This window comes from Dermacentor silvarum, chromosome 8, assembly GCF_013339745.2.
Source record: "Dermacentor silvarum isolate Dsil-2018 chromosome 8, BIME_Dsil_1.4, whole genome shotgun sequence".
NCBI classification, from domain to species: Eukaryota; Metazoa; Arthropoda; class Arachnida; order Ixodida; family Ixodidae; genus Dermacentor; species Dermacentor silvarum.
In genome coordinates, this window is record NC_051161.1 from 160,021,067 (window position 1) to 160,037,884 (window position 16,818).

Below are 16,818 nucleotides of genomic sequence, written 5' to 3' on the forward strand. Positions count from 1 at the left end.
GACTGAGCTCTGCGCCACCAGGTGGCTGCACCATGCAAGCCGCTCGCGTTTACGCCTGCGCCCCTCGGGTAAAACGCACAGTCCGCCTGCGTTTACCCGAATACCAGACACAATAAAACTCTATAATCCTCCAAAATAGCAACGCGCAGTTGCTACAAGTGTAAAAGGTATGTCACCGTCCGTCCAACAACAACCGATAAAAAAAACCTTGCATGAGCCAAGTCAAGCCCAAACACTGCCGCGAGCAGGTTGTTTCCATGTGCGCTATAGTTCGGCGTCACGGAGTGATGCAGAGTCCTTTGTTTCTTGTTCGCAGATTTCAATTTTAAACCTGATGGGCTGATCAAATGAAAGAACGTTTTCATAAGAGTTGCTTCTGCGGCAATCGGTATCCGTTGACCCACCGTGGTGACGAATCTTCGCAGCCGCGGTACCCAAGCTCGCGTAATTAGCAGCGTGCATGGATGGGGAGATGATTACACTTACATATGTTAGTTCCGCTTTACTCTATATTTACCTTTTATGTGCTCTCGTCACCGAAAGCTCTGTGTGCAATGTGTGATGGGAAGGCTCAGCTGTTACAAAACACTATATTGGGCTCAGGCGTCGGCTGCACTTCATACATAGAAAATAAACACGCTGGATGTTGCTGTCACATTTAATAAGGGCCGCATCGGTGCAATTTACCAATGCGTTGTACAAAAATTCACCAGGAAATTATAAACGCAGGGGGGTTATGCAGCAATGACAATAATTGATTTTGCCTTGGCGATAGGGCTATTTAGCAGGACCCAAAAGAAGCCCGTAAGCAGGACACCAAACCAAGAAAAGAAAAACGTGATTAGGGCGATGAGTACCTGGCTGGTGCTTACTCAATGAGTCAATCAAGTTGGTTTTCTTACATTGTACGTGCGCAATAAAGTAATTTTTACAGTTTAGAAACACTTACCTCAAAACAAGTCTTTTCACTATTTGTCCCTCTATGTCAATAACACCTAAAGCTACGAAGGAAATTTTTTTCTGAGTACTCAGTACGCAGACTTGGAAGTCAACATGCTAGTGTATAATTAATGCCGTTGAATAAAGGATTATTATTTCACACAACATTTAATGCCTAATTATGCCTAAAACTTGCGCTTGATCATCCCAAATTGCAGGCGCAATTTGAAATAAGCTAGCGCAGCTGTAATTGGAGAATGCTGGGAGAGGCCTCCGTCCTCCAGTGGCCATAAAAATAGGCTTATGATGATGAATGCTTTAAAATTTGGTAGAACGAGGACAACTTTGGCGAAAGCAAGCGTGATTATAACAATTAACATTCTACTACAGTAAAAGGAAGAAATAATTCTGAACGCAATGATGCCATTATAATTATCCTAACGCCTACAGTTACTTAAAAAAGGGGGAAACAAGGGTGCCTAATACGTGGCAGATATGTAGTCTACCCTGTTCCTTCAAACTATCGAACCTAAATAAAACGCCCCTCCCCGCCTAATTAACGAATCAATTAGTAACACCTTACAGGCACTATTGATATGAAATTTGCGAGGTGTGAAACGTATCTTCGCGAAAGCCAATGAAGGTACACCCGTGAGCAAAAGTATACGGACCACGGGGTCGCCGCAAAAACAGAATTTCTTCGTAATTAACACGCCTAAACGGAAACTGACGAATGCACTAGCAAATTCGCAATGCCAAGTTTGGACTGCAGTCTTAAAATTCAAGTTACACTCACAGGCAGTGGAAAAAGTTAATTTTATCGCGCATTCCCTGGTCCGTACACTTTTTGCTCATGGGTGTACGTATTATCGCCTTGTCGTTGCATCAGGCGTCTAGATTGTGACCCGATCTTGATGACAACCCAGCTTCTTTTCCATCTATTTTCATCTCTTTGATCACTGTGCACTCGTTATTGACAATAATGCCAGCGAAGCCAAATTGTACCGGCACAAACGCGAAGCGCGTATTCAACATCTAAGGAGCAACTCAGCATGAGTTTTGACAGGGCAACATAAACGCAGTTATTGTATCTGTGGTGGCTTGGAGCACAAGTACACCGGAGGGGGGGGGGGGGGGAGAAAGAAAGAAAGAAGGATTGTGTCCACTTCGTACCATTTTTATTATTCCAGATGTATTAACATTGAAGCATCATGTTGCGTTTAGCATTACTTCAACACTCTATTGAAAGCCAAGTGAACTGCGATTGTAACTCATTCAGGCAATAGCAAAACCGTACGCCTGATTATTCAACACAAGCCCCATTTCGACGTTGACATAGCTGGCTGAGACATGCGAGAAGCCCGCAGCTTCAATGAGCTCTGCAGAGTCTCTGTTCAGGTGACAGTTGCAGCAGAAAAACATCCAGAGTGGCGTCATCAAATTCTGGAGCGCCCTTTGCCAGGTGCCACGAGGGAAGGCGATGTGTTCCAGGAAAATCAGGTGGCCGCCCTGGAAAGCAGAACTCTATACATATCCACAGAGCAAAATACAAATACGAAGCATTATACGCTACAACATGGGTTGCCATGTTCGTCGCACTAAACAAGTCGGATTGGTTGTGTATGTAACTAATGGGAGCTGTGCAGTGAATCATTCCTAGCATGTGACGCTGTTGATGCTGGGTAACATTCATAAACTAGCGACGCATCGTGTGTTTCCTGTTCCATTTAGTTAGACATTTTTAGTTCTTGTTTAACGTATTATTTTGAAAGCGTGTGAATAGCGTTCTTCTGGCAGCTGCGTCGTACGCGTGTACATATCTCACTGTAAGTGCAAACGAAGCCATAGGAACCGGGTACGGGAGGATTGATGGTACAATCTCGCCCTTGGCGGTGTCAGTAGGGTGCGGAAACTTCCAATGTCTGCGTTTGTGTGCAACAGCAAGTGTATGGTAAAGTTCACTGGCGTGCTATAGTGTAATATATTCCTTAAATAAGACCAATAAGCAATTAATGAACCTACGCTTCATATCATTACAGCCGCGGCTAAGAAAACGTAACCTTGGGCTTGAATCATTAGAAATGAGACGGAAGATATACGTGAAATTACGTAATTGGAAAACCGCTATCACAGGTATAGTACTTACACTGCAGGTTTGGTAAAACCAGTAATAATATTTCTACGCATTGACCGCGGTTGAAAAGCCTTTATAACGTAGTGATGTTATCCAGTTTCGTTTCTTCATTTGTCTATGAATGAATGATTTCACCTTGTGAAGTCAATAACTGATACTACAAGCGTCTACAAATATTTAGGGAATTAAATATTGTTTTTAATTTTAAGCTTTCATTGAAAGCCCTCCCAGCTTTCTTGACAGTGACTGTGACATGCTGCTGCTGTTTCTGAATAGCTCGGACTAAAAAAGAAGAAATAAAGAAAACATTGAAAAATAAGAAAAAGCATTTGCATTGCGTGTCCCGATGCATTGCGATCAAACCTTGATCGCCTTGCACAGCAGAACAATGTTTCAAAGACTAGGCCGCAATCGGACACATTCTAGCGTGCCAAAGCCAATAGTCTAGCTCTTTGAGATTACCGCCATTCGAGTCATATTGCACAGCACGGATGCGTGAGAGCACTTGCACGCGCGCCAGTTTCATTTACGCCACAGGCGCAAGCATAAAATGGGCAAATTTATAGCATTTAAATACCCGCTTCACGAAAGCTTTACTTCACATAGATTCGAAGATGTGCGTCGGAGATGTATAAAGTTTTTAATGCGTCAGCATTTAAAACGGTCATGTGGCCGAAAACAAGGCTGCGTCCATCGTTTACGTCGTGGCGTGGGAGAGGAAGAGTGGGGAGTAGGATAGGAGTGGGATGTCAATAGTGGAGAGGAGAAACAAAAAGAGGAGGTTTCATTTCATTTAGTTTCATTTATTTTCTGTCAAGGCCAAGGCATTACAGAGAGGAATGGGTGGTATCAAAATAAAAAAGAAACACATTTTAGCAGCGTAATAAGGTTACAAAAAGTGGTTACCAAGTGCTTGTTTGAAATCGTGCATATTTACGAGTGAAACAATGGAAACCGGAAGGCGGTTCCAGTCGCTGCTTGTTGTGGGAATGAATGAATTGAAGTGGGTGTTCGTGCGTCAACAAGGCACGTCTACTTTGAACTGATGATCGTTTTTGGAAGAAATGTACAATGGTGGTGACAAAAGAACGTCTCTTAAAGTAGGATTACAATGATAGATTTTATGAAATAGACATAGACGCGCGATTTTACGACGAAGGGATAGTTTAGGCAAATCGAAATTGTATTTCATTGAAGTGACACTTGCTGTACGTGAGTAGTTACATAAAATAAAACGTGCTGCCCGGTTCGGAATCGCTTCTATGCTGAGATAAAGTGAACTGACATGGGGATCCCAAATGGAAGATGCATATTCAAGCTTGGGCCTAACTAATGTTTTAAAAAAACAAAAGCTTTAAGTTGGTGGCAGCTAGACTAAAATTACGTTTTATATAACCAAGAGTACGGCCAGAATTACTTGTTATATTGTTCAGATGAGTTTGCCAGGAAAGGTTCTCAGAAATATAAATGCCAAGGTATTTGTAAGTGGAAATCTGAGTTAGGGGAACGCTATTAAGAGAATATGTACATGATGTGTCGTGAGAAGTACGTCGAGTAACTCTCATTGCCTAACATTTATTAGTATTCAGTTTGATTAACCAGCTCTCACACCGTGCATCTATATTACTGAGGTCCGATTGAAGTGTTAGATAGTCGGAAACAGTTAATATTTTAGGATAAATAACACAATAATCCGCGAACAGCTTTATGGACGAACAAACCTTGTTAGGCTGGTCATTAAGTCATACAAGGAAGAGCAAGGGTCCCAGTACTGACCCCTGTGGTACTCCGGATGTCACAGCACAAGGCGCAGGGTTATGGTAATTAACTGTAACAAATTGCGTGCGTCCTGACAAGAAACACTCTATCCATTTAAGTACGTTAGGGTCTAAATTCAGCGCGCGTAGTTTAAATAGTAGCAATTTATGACATACCGAATCGAATGCTGTCGCAAAATCTATGAAGATGCAGTCTATGAAAGAGGAACGATCCAGAGCGGAGAATAAGTCGTTAGTGAAAGACAACAGTTGTGTCTCGCAGGAATAATTTTTCCTAAACCCGTGTTGCTGTGCAGTGAAGAAAGAGTTTGTTTCCAAGACTTCTACGAGATGACAATAAATGACATGCTCCATGAGTTTGCAAGGTATACTTGTCAATGAAATGGGTCTACAATTATCAGGATCATGTTTGCTACCGGTTTTGTGCAAGCGGACCACCTTCCCAACTTTCCAGTCGTTCGGGAGCACACCATGTTCGAGGGACTGCAAAAAATCATAGATAGTATGATGTATGAGTAGGTTTCAGTATTCCTGAGATACTTTGGGTTTATACTGTCTGCACCAGGTGCAGAAAGTTTTATGTTATGGATTAGGGGGCTTATTCCATTAAAATCTATAATGCGAGAGTCCATAGGAAAAAAATTATGTATAGTAATTCCAGGAAATGAAATTGGTTCAGTATCAACAAATGACATCGAGAATACAGCGTTAAGTACAGAGCAACACTCATCCCTGGAGACAGCAACATCGCTGGCAGTGGTTAATTCGACTGTTTGTTAGGCCATCACTGTTTACCACTTGCCAGAATTTTCGTGGATTTGATATTAACAAAGACGGAAGCGTTGTTTGAAAAAAGTTAAGCTTGGCATGTGATAGAGCATGCGTATACTCGCTCTCTATCGCATGATGTGCTGTCCAGCGTGCGGACGCAGCTGATAACCTGGCTTTTCTGAAGAGATGCTGCTTCTTATTGCGCAAAGGTTTCAGCGATGGTGTGAACCACGGTGCGGAATTGTTTACCTTGATACTGCGAAGCGGTATGTAGCAGTTAGTAAGCTCGAATACTTTTGATTTGTAAAGAAGCCAGTTCTCGTGTACAGACCTATCTGGAAAGAATGATACGAACTCATGCAGAAATATTTCTAGCTCAGTATTTATCGAGCTGAAGTTTCCTCTCGCATAATCTCTGATAGATTTTACATCTTTTTGCTGACTTGGTGAAGTATTCAATAAATCGAACTGTATGGCAGCATAATCACTTACACCTGGCAAAAGTGACACTGATTGCACCATTGACGGGTGAGAAGTTAATAATAAATATAGGATAGTTGCACTTGAAGACGTCGTACGAGTAGGTTGCTTGACTAGTAGGTGAGAGATGTAGTGTGAAGGAGGGTGACGGTGATGTGACGTCACAGCTTAGGAGCCAATAGGAATACACATGGAGCGGGACGTCGGGCTTCGGCACACCCAGCTGGCAAACTACAAGGGGTGAGGAAGTAATTGCAGTATGGCATGCTGCGGCGGAATAGGTAGATTGCTTGTGGCGTTTGACAGGTAGAGACACGTGTTGTGGAGGTGCATGTCTATGAGTAAAATTTAAAACGCATGTAGTGCCGGTATGGGAAGCCATGCTGAGAAACGTCGCCGAAGGATGATCGAGGCAGTGCGACGGCGAAACCAGGTCATTTCTGATGAAGTCCGTAAGGGTCGTTGCTGAAGCAGCTGAAGCGATGCGACGAAAGCGCGCTGCAGGAACGCCAATGTCGTTAAGCAGGGGAGGCTGAAGTGAAACGGGCTAAGCGTCAGGTGTACCCTGGTAAGCGTGAGGCACCAGCCGAGGCGAACCGGGCTAAGCGTTATGCAGATGCCGAATTACGACGTACAAAAGCTGAGGTAAAGCGGCGCAAATGGCAAGAAAAGGTAGCTGCATGTCGAGCGGGGCAGGCCGCAGAGGCGGAGCGCCAAGTATTGTGCCTTCAAGCGAGACTTCAAACGAATGCCTTCAAGCGAGACTTGCGAAGGCTTATTGCTTACGGAAATCCGTCGTATAAACAATTTGATCGACCAGGACTTTTTCTAACGACTCACAAATAACTGTTTTCTAACTGAAGATTATGTTTCTTAATACGTGTCTTCATATCAACATATCTTTAAAAGGACACTAAAGAGAGAGCGGAAGTTCAGCTTTACTGGTAGATTATCCTATCACGATCACAAACATACCATTCTTACTGAGAACAGAGGTTTAATAGGCGAGAAAATAGCGAAAAACTGAAGGATAGGTGCTGTCGCGCCTTCGAATTTCCCGCACTACACGTTCGTGACGTTGGAGATCACAAACGCAGCCCGGCCGCGATTGGTCGAGAGCGATTTATTGCTGGTAATAAAACGAAAAATGAAATACACCTTAAACGTACACAAACAGCATTTGCCAACTTTTTAAGCCGTTTCAAGCGAGGACGTACAAGTTTAGCGCAAAATTACACAAGTAATGAGAAGAAATGGCGTGGCGCTACATGAGGTCATGATAGTTTTGTATTTCCGTTTGTGCTCCATGCATCATCGCGCGTGCCTTTTCCGCTCTACAGTGTTGCAGTGTTTGGTTGCGTGTTGCGTGGCTCGAAAAACGTTGACTTCGTGGGAAACAGCCAGAAAATGCCTCGTGTATGTAGTGTTGAGGGCTGTATCAACGGCGCAAGGTGCTTGCTCAGGGGCAGCGGCAGTGTTGACGCGACTGTGTCCTTTCATGTGGTGCCGCGAGATGAGCCCCGGCGTTCGCAATGGCTCAGTGCTCTGTGATGATAAAACGGCAAAAGAGCCAGAGAAACCGATGGTGTGCTCTCTGCATTTCTCGCCCTCGGATTATGTCTATAATCCTGCCGTCGGAATGTATCTTGGCGTGCCCTACAGGCCAGTCCTTTCTCGAGCAGCCGTCCCATCAATGTCGCCTTCATCAAATCCCCTACTGATGCCCCTGCAGCAGCAAACTGGCGGCGAGACACTACACGAAAAAGAAAAACAGAAAAAAACGAAAAAAAGACACAGAAAAACCGTACCGAATACGCGCGCAACTTTCTACGCTTGTTCTGTCGGAAACATCGTCGACTGGCGGACTGGCCACCTCGCCTTCCGTCGACGATAACGAGGCTTCGTTTCCCGTCGGCGTGGCCGGCTGCTCACCGCCATCGTATGCGGAAACACCTACCGCTTGAGCACGGAGGATCATTTCGTGCTCCGTTTCACTGAACTCGCTCAAATGCAGTCCTGCTTCCCTGGCGAGCTCTTCGTTCCAAGGTTAAGCGTCAGCAACGATATCCATCGCGGCCACAGAACACCTTAGCAAAAGTCGCAGCGAACGCAAACGCAGCGGCCATGTAGCCTATGATGGAGCGAGCGCCTCGGCCGTTTACGTAAGCGGTGGTGTATCATGCCGCCCTCTGATTCGCTGAGAGCAATGAAAACCGTGACGACACTGCTTCAGCGCCGAATCTGGGTTGAGAGAAATTGAGTAAGATATATATATTGTCTTTGTTTACGAATTTCTCCGCTAATAACTCATTTTTTTTTGCAGCTAACAAAATCTGCATGCATCCCTGAAGGTCCCTCTTTTATTCCAGCTGAACGTCCTGTTTCTCTTTCGTGTCCCTTTAAATACAGCGTTGTCTGGGTGAAATTTTCTTTCTGATAACGAATTTGATTTCGTGGCTTTTAAATGCCAAGCATTTCTTGGCGAACATTGGCGAGTCAAGTCTGCCCTCGCCGACGCCACGCTGCTATAGACACCCAAAGCCAGACGCGCCCACTGCCATCATGACCAACGCTTCAAACATTGCCGTTGGTGCCGTTCTGCAGCAAGTCATTGACAATGCGTGGCATCCATTCGCTTTTTTCTCCTAGAAACTGAAGCCTGCGCAGTCCCGCTACAGTGTGTTCGGCCGTGAATTACTCGCCGTTTACCTAGCTATCAGACATTTTCGCCATTTCCTAGAAGGCCGTGCATTTACTGTTTTGACAGATCACAAGCCCCTTGTGCACGCAATGAATCGTTCGGCGTCCTGTTACTCGCCCCGCGAGATTCGACACCTTTCCTACATCTCCAAGTTTACAACAACGTTCCGCCACATCAAGGGCGCCGAAAACGTTCCAGCAGACGTTCTGAGTCGCGTCAATGCGGTTTCCACGTTGACGTCGGAGCCTTTCATCATCGATGTCAACTTACTCGGCAGTCAACATCGTGACGATACCGAACTTCATACACTCCGGAATTCGTCAACATCCCTGAAATTGGAGGACGTCGTTGTCACTCCAGGTGCTACGTCCGTCGTCTGCGATACTTCTACCGACACACCTAGACCCTACATTCTGGCATCCCTTCGCAGACGTCTATTCGGAACCGTGCACAACCTGCCGCATCCTGGCATACGCGCGACACAGAAGCTCCTTTCCAGTCGTTTCGTTTGGCCTCGCCTAAACGCGCAAGTTCTTCATTGGGTTCGCAGCTTTTTCTCGTGTCATTGCTCTAAGACCCCGGGTCATCCCATTCCGCCTGCCTTTTGTTCCACGGCTGCTCGTTTTGACACCGTACACCTCGACCTCGTCCGTTTTCTCGCACCTTCGAAAGGTTACTGCTACCTGCTGACATGCATCGACCGCTATACACGGTGGCCAGAAGCTACACCTATATCCGACACCTCAGCGCCCACTGCTACAGCAGCTTTCGTGTATACATGGATTGCAAGGTTCGGCTGCCCATGCACAATAATCACCGATCGCGGTCGGTAGTTTACTCAGCACTCTTCAACGAGCTACTCAAAGTACTCGGAACGACACGTTTTCGCACGACTGCTTACCGCCCGCAGTCCAATGGACTTGTCAAACGTTTTCACAGGCATCTCAAGGCCTCCCTTATGGCGCATGAATCGCCGGAGAAGTGGGTTCTACATTTGCCTCTCGTCTTATTTGGTATCAGAGCCGCACTCAAGAGCGACCTAGGTTGCTCCTGTGCTGAGCTAGTCTACAGCACTCACCTACGCCTTCTATGCGATTTCTTTGTCGCCACCAGCAAAACACCTATGCCATCACCTGCTGACTACGTTGCCGAACTGCAATATTTCTTCAGTAAGATACGCCCCGTGCCTACACGTTTACAAGAAGCAAGGTCTCCATACGTTTCTTCCGCACTCAACTCTGCTACCCTGGTTTTCGTTCGTAACTCTGCCGTGCGCACCCTTTGCAGCCACACTACTCCCGGCCATATTGTGTTCTCGAGCGTCGTCCGACGACTTTTGTCGTGAATGTCAACGGCCGATCAGATACAATTGCTCCGGAACGTCTCAAACCCTCCTACATTGAAGCACCCGCGCCATCGGCCACACCATTGTGCGACGCAACCCTGCTGCATCCATCGACGCCACCTCCGTCCGTGACACCCAAGACCAACGCCAAGATCCGCCGCGTCACGTGGACATTTCATCGTTCGTCGAACTTTCCTACTCTCTAAGGGGGGGGGGGGGGAGGGAATAAAAATATAGGAGGGAGCATTACATCACGCAGCCAGCCTTGGCAAGCGAACGCTTCTTGTAGCCAGCAGTGGTGGCCCAACACGTGACCTTTTGTGTCGAGATCACGGAGAATCGAGATTTGCCGAGACGTTTGGTTACTGGTAGTTTTTATCACAACCTACTGAACTCCAGACCTGCACAGATCTCCCTGCTCCAGCACGCCTGGTCTAGTTCACCCCTTTTGCGCTAGGGATAGAACGTAGGAGCAGAGTGGCGCTAGTTATAACCTGTTGGCTGTCGTCTGCTTCTGCGATCTGTTCCAGCGCTCGTGCCGCTATTTCGGCAGCCACAGATCGTTTACATTGTTTGTAAACGCATAAATTCACGAAAATAAATAAAGAAAACAAAATTTGCGAATGATTGCTTCTCATTTCAATCACGAGATACAGTAGGATGAGCGGTACACGAAAGGAAACAACGAGTACAGCCGGCAGACGGTAACATTTCCTCCCGTTGCCTTCGCAGTAGGGGGAAAAAATCCGATTACCAGAATATTCGTGGGATAAAACATAGTACAACGGAGTAATAATGAAATACAATAATAAAGAACTTGATATATTGATATGAGCAAGGAAATTTAAAAGAATCACGCAGACGATATGTATACGCAGACCACACACGAACTGCGTGAATCAGCACACGCTGCAGAAGGCATGTAACTTCAGCCTTGGCTACATGCCGTTTGCTTGAGTTAATTACAGATGGAATAACGTGAACGATCACATTATCGTATACTGCTGTGTGCCATCATGTAAATCAGAACAAAGCAAGGACTCTAGCATCAGTTTTCACAGTTTCATAAAAGCTTTGCGATGCATATTTGACGGGCTGAACAAATACAACAATCACTCGATCAATTAGTTTTTTGTTTTTTGTTTCTTGTGTGGAGCGGCGCGAAATTTCCGCATAATGGCAAACTTGGAAAGAATTCGTGTACTATTTTACGCGTTATTACATAGCACTACAATGAGTACACTTAAACAACTTTGACATACTAGCAGTTGTCTTCACAAGAAATTGTCACATATGCTAGCAGTCCGCTACAGAAGAGCAGGCGCTCACATTCGAACGCCGCCCGTCGAGTAGCAGACGAACAGGTTGTAAAGGCGCCACCTATGGCCACCGGTTGAACGAAAATGGGCGCAAGCGGCTCCCATAGAAGCCGGATATCTGTGCAGGTCTGGAGTTTCAGTGGGTCGTGGTTTTTAATCGGTGCGCGCTCGGCCGGCAGCTGCTCACATGTAGGAAGGCAAAAGATTGTTCCTTGTTTTGTTTCTTCCCCTTGTTTTGTTTTTTCGCCTTGTTTTAGATGCGAGAGCATCTTATGCTCGGAGCAGTGTCCGTTCTGCGGCGTCCGCACCCATACTGTATGCGCATGCGCAACTCTCCCTCATTCTCCTCTCCTACGCAGGTGCGCGCTCTCCTCCTCCCCTCTCCCCCTCTCCGCCACAGGTGCGGCGCAGCAAATCATTGCATATAACTCTCTCTCTAACTCTCTCCCTCTCTCTGTAAGGGTACGCCGGTAGGTGGCGCAAGTGTCGCGGCGCAGTATAATGTGCACGTTCCCTGTGCTTCCGTCACCGATTCCTAGCCACGGAGTAAGATAATCAGGAGCGCCGACTCCGCCGCCGCGCAACGCATTTGCTCGAGACAAACCGTGCAACGCAAATTATATAGGGTTCCTCGATGCCAGCGCCGCCGTTCAGGGTGGTGCCATCCTTTGACCGCACCCGTGCCGCCGCTTTCTCGCTGCGACGCCATCTTGAGTCACAGCGAGCGGTTGCGAGTGCTTGGTGCCGGTGCTTAGTTCGAGACACCGTGCGCGCGGATGCTTCGCTGACGCGTCTACTTGCTGGACAGTGTTCAGCCGCATGAATGACAAGCTTGTCAAGTGCATCCAGTCGACATGACGGGCTGTTGTCGTTGTTTACGCTTCCCCCGGGACCCAGAGCGAAGGAAGAGATGGGAAGCCCAAGTAAAGCGGTATCACTGGAAGGCAACGGATAGCTCCTACATTTGCGAGGTAAGTGTCAATAAAGTTTAGACTATCGCATCGTGTTTTTCATTTAAATAAGGAAGTATTCTCTGATCCTCGCTCACGTACCTACGTTCGCTCACGAACTAAGCACTGCACCGATGCTGAGTAGCCTATGGGGCTCTTGCGTTGCCCAGGAGGCGCTGCAAAAATGGTGCAAAAAAGCGCCCTCAATCCGAAACTGGGTAGTACCAAGCTCGGTCGTCTGCTTCGGGAAGCACGTTTACAATACGGACCCGCCACTTTCGGTTGTGTTGTACCACGGCTTGCAGCGAATATCGGGCACCGAAGATTTTTCCATGGGTGGCATGCTGCGTAAAGGCAAGAAGTTATGCAACGCCGAATACGTGTACGCCGTTCAAGAAATAAGCGGTGCAGTTTTCGTGCGGTGTCAATCGCAAGTGAAGCGAGTCACGCACGTGCGAAGTTGAACTTCAGGTAAGGTTTGCACGCTGCTAGATTCAGGCATACAAACGCGAGGAAATGCTTTCTATAAATGAATTCACAGCAGCGATAAGCAGACATGTGTACGGAACTGCTCGAGCGCACGACGGTACGCGCCGCGACGGCAGCGGTCTTTCAGCATGCCGCGGTGTACGAACTGCTCGCGCGCACGATCGTACGCGCCGCGATGGCAGCGGTCTTTCGATATGCCGCGAAACGGCGGGTCCTCCTGCAATCTTTGTTGACTGCATGCCGCTAGACAAGTAGTTATGCCTGCGCTGTAGTAGCGGCCATCTGTCTAGCAATTGATAAATAAGCTCGCAGTTACGTACGTACGTGCCAATCGTGCTGCAGCGCGCGCTCGTGCACTGCTCGCTTGATGTAGCTTTTAATGACAGCGATCGAACATCGATGTGCTGTAATCAATACTACCTTGCTGTGCTGCCTCAACGTGCTGGCTTGAGGTCAAGGATGAGCACATTCACCTCTCTAACCTGTGCTGCTGGTAGTGGGGTAGTGAATTGTCACCGAATCAGCCCAACCATTTGTGGTCATTTGCATACACGTGGTCACTTCACCACTTCGCACCGGTCGAATTGTTAATTGTCGCTGTGGCCGGGTCTCGAATCGTGAATCACCAGCCATGCCTGCTGCTATGTCGGTCTTCCATTTCGCTTACCCAGCGCGACGAACTGCAGTTATCCAGCGCGCCCAACGCTCCGCAGCGTGAGGCCATGAAGGAAAACGGTAGAATCAGATGTTGGGATTCAGGCTTTCTTGTTCATGGCAGCCCACGACGCAGCAGTAACGACGGAGACGCTTTTTCGAGGCTCAGCAAGGTCTCTCCGGATCGGCGTCGCCGATGTCTTCTGCTTCCAGCATTACGTCCCACGGCACACGGAGAGTCCGTTTTCGTAAAACTATAGGCTGCGGCCAGCTCGCAGCCTGGTCGCCATGGTCTGTGAGAAGTGACGAGCCTTTTCGCATTCGAAACAGGGCAGAAAAAAGTGCGAATCGACGCAAAACGCGGGCTAGAAACGTGCTTCGCCAAAGCCAGGGCTCAATACTATCCAAGCTGGTACTACCCAGATGACGTTTTTCGCCGCCACCAGGCGCCGCTACTATACCTCAATCTCCAGCGCAAGACGCACATGGTTTGCGAGCGCGCGTCGCATAGGCTTTTACCGTTTTGATCGGCGCAGTCTATGCAAGTAGTACCCTTATTTTAAGAACTGACGAAAATGCTTCGCCGCGAAATAGCCTTACATTAGCTACAAATCATCATGTAAACCACCTATTTTACTTTTTCACGGGAAGCACACATCGCGTGTCTCTTTTTTTCCCCTCAGTTTCTTTTTTCGATACTCGTTATATGGGACTAAATAACGCCGTGCTTCTTCTGGGGAGAGCGGCTGTTGTGTACGTGGCAAGCGAAGCATTGTGATTTTCTCTATTCTCAGCAGATATCTTGCGGATCTCAGGTTGTTACGTTATATAGCTGATTTTTCAGACGAATATATTTGTAGCGTGGTGCTCGTAAGCCGATGGTCATTCGTGCTCATTCCCGATCGTAGTGGGTACTGTGACGGTCTTTAAATGCCTGTGCACGGTATGCCCAGGTGTAGTAGAGTTAAGGGGCATCATGGGACCAAAATGTTTCGGTGCTTTCTGGCATGGTGTCTGTTGTAGCCTGTGCATTTCTTCGAAACGTGTGAAGCGAGGTAATACAGCCTTACTTCTGCGAAAATTTATTTTTAAGCACTGTAATGGGTTCTCTGTACTTACAAGGCAACTTTTCATATCAATAATCACTTTTGTTGTTTTACTTGTACTTAGAAACACTTCGAAGAGGACCAGTAGGAGGGAAATCGACAGGATGGGCGCCGTCTGTTAGTCAACAGCCCTACATCATCATGGACTATATTTTCGAAGTGAAAATCATTGCTAATCTGTATTTGACTGTCTTAGTTTCATTTACGGTTTTTGTACATGATATGTATGCAGTGTTGTTTATTTTTTCAATGTAGTTATGTGTTCTAATGGTTATTTATAAAATGTTCTGTACTCGCCATCGATGTGTTTGGCTGATGCGACGTATTCGATGGTAGCTCATGTATTCTGCTGGATATCTTGATTAATATTGCCCGTGGTTGCTTTTTCTTGTTTGCATTCTCGTTTTCGATTTATATTGTGTGTAATAAGGTTGATGTACTCACTTGAACCCCCCCCCCCCATGTAATGAATAAATTAAAAAAAAAACTTTCACTATCCCGAATTGTGTGTCGAGCCTACCTTGCGATTTTTTTATCTCGTCTTTCAACATAACCTTCAGGCGGCACACAGTACGTATAATTTTTCATGTACATATATCTCTTTCATGATTGATTGTACTAGACATTATAAGTAAATGGATTTTGTGCATCGTTTGGTTTCTTGTGTACTACGCAAGATTGACACAGACAAGTTACGTTACATGTTTCTCTACAGCACTAACTAAACCTTATTTTCACAGCGCAGTTATTTTTACACCAGCTTAATCCGGTCAGCACACAGTTTTGTGGGCAAAAAAAGCAAAATTGCCCGTAGATATCATCAAATAATTGCAACGAACGCGAAGAGCACGCGCAACGCAAGGGAAACAAACCGCCGTGGCCGAGTGGCTGGCTACGGTAAAGGAGGCGTGACGTGAAACCAAAATACAACAGCGAAAAAGAAAAACTTCCACACACAGGGGGTTGCAAACCTTCTACACCAAGCATCGAAGCGCAAAAAAATAGTGCGTATTTCAAACATACACACGGCATATTAAATGTAAATTGAATTAGGCAACTTGGGGCATGTTCCCGGCGCCATACATTTACGTCTTGGACCTTCGACGAGTTAACGGCTATTGGTTATAAAGATGTGCAGATGCGATACCGATAAAAAATCCTCATCAAGGCAAAGCACTTGGAAGTGCGCCGCGAGTAACACTATTTATGAACGTAAGCGTAGCTGAGTCTCAGCTCGTGTGACTCAATATGGCGGCGCCAGCGGGGTTGCCTCCACCCTGGACGGCGGCGCTGGGCATCGAGGCACCCTAAAGTTATACATCGCGTAGCGCCATCTATCGAGGCACGTGGAAACACTCAACAGCTTGTTTCCATGTGCGCATGCGTTGAGTAGCGCAGACCGGCGGCGACGGCGGCGCAGAACGGGCAGCGCGGCACCCGCAGAGCATGTCGTCTGCTACAAACGTGGGCCCTCGGCAGTCTCAATTTGACAGCAATGCAACACAAAAAATATATGCGCACAAATAATAAAAGCGCAAATAAACACGTGTTAGCGCTTTTATGCACGCATACGAAACATTTTTAGATATCTTTAGAGGAAACAGAGAATAAATGTTGCTGTACAAAAAGACAACAGAAGTACTTGTTTTTCACTCCTCTACGTCTGCGCGGATGCGAAATTTTCGTCTTCCTCGCTTTGTTTACCATGTCTGCAGTATTTTTATTCATGCCTCACGGAACAAGGTATCTTGATACTTGTGTGTGAAGAGACTGAGCAACAGGACAGCGTTTTGTTCCCGGCTGTACATTTGTGTATGGCAAAGGACGCAAGAAGTTTTCGCTCTTCGCTTCGCCATCTGATATTTACTACTGCACCAGTGGCGTCAAAAAATTCCTGAAAGTAAGCTAGCGCTTAAAGCAATGGAGAAAATATGTGCGCGACACTTCGAGAAGCAGCTTATTTTGTAGCGTTAGCTACACTGGCCTAGCCAAGCCCGTTTCGCGCGGCACATCAAGAGCCGTGCTGCGCATGCGAAAGGATCAGTGATGTCACACGGCTTGCGCACCGGAGCCACCGGAGCCGGCACCTCTCGCGCACTGCGCCGCCGCCGCGCGCGACTCACCGCCGCCGGTCTGCGCATTCCAGAGGAGT

General features: G+C 46.8%; 1 protein-coding gene across 1 annotated transcript in view; it reads right to left on the reverse strand.

The window, feature by feature from the left end:
* Positions 1-2,193: 2,193 nt before the first annotated feature.
* The window catches only part of LOC125947458 (putative methyltransferase-like protein 7A), a 42,845-nt gene continuing 28,220 nt past the window's right edge, over positions 2,194-16,818 (reverse strand). Inside the window, exon 2 of the mRNA XM_049672217.1 lies at positions 2,194-2,448. Coding sequence (XP_049528174.1) covers positions 2,215-2,448 — 234 coding nt within the window. The 3' untranslated portion in view covers positions 2,194-2,214. The remainder of the gene's footprint in view (positions 2,449-16,818) is intronic.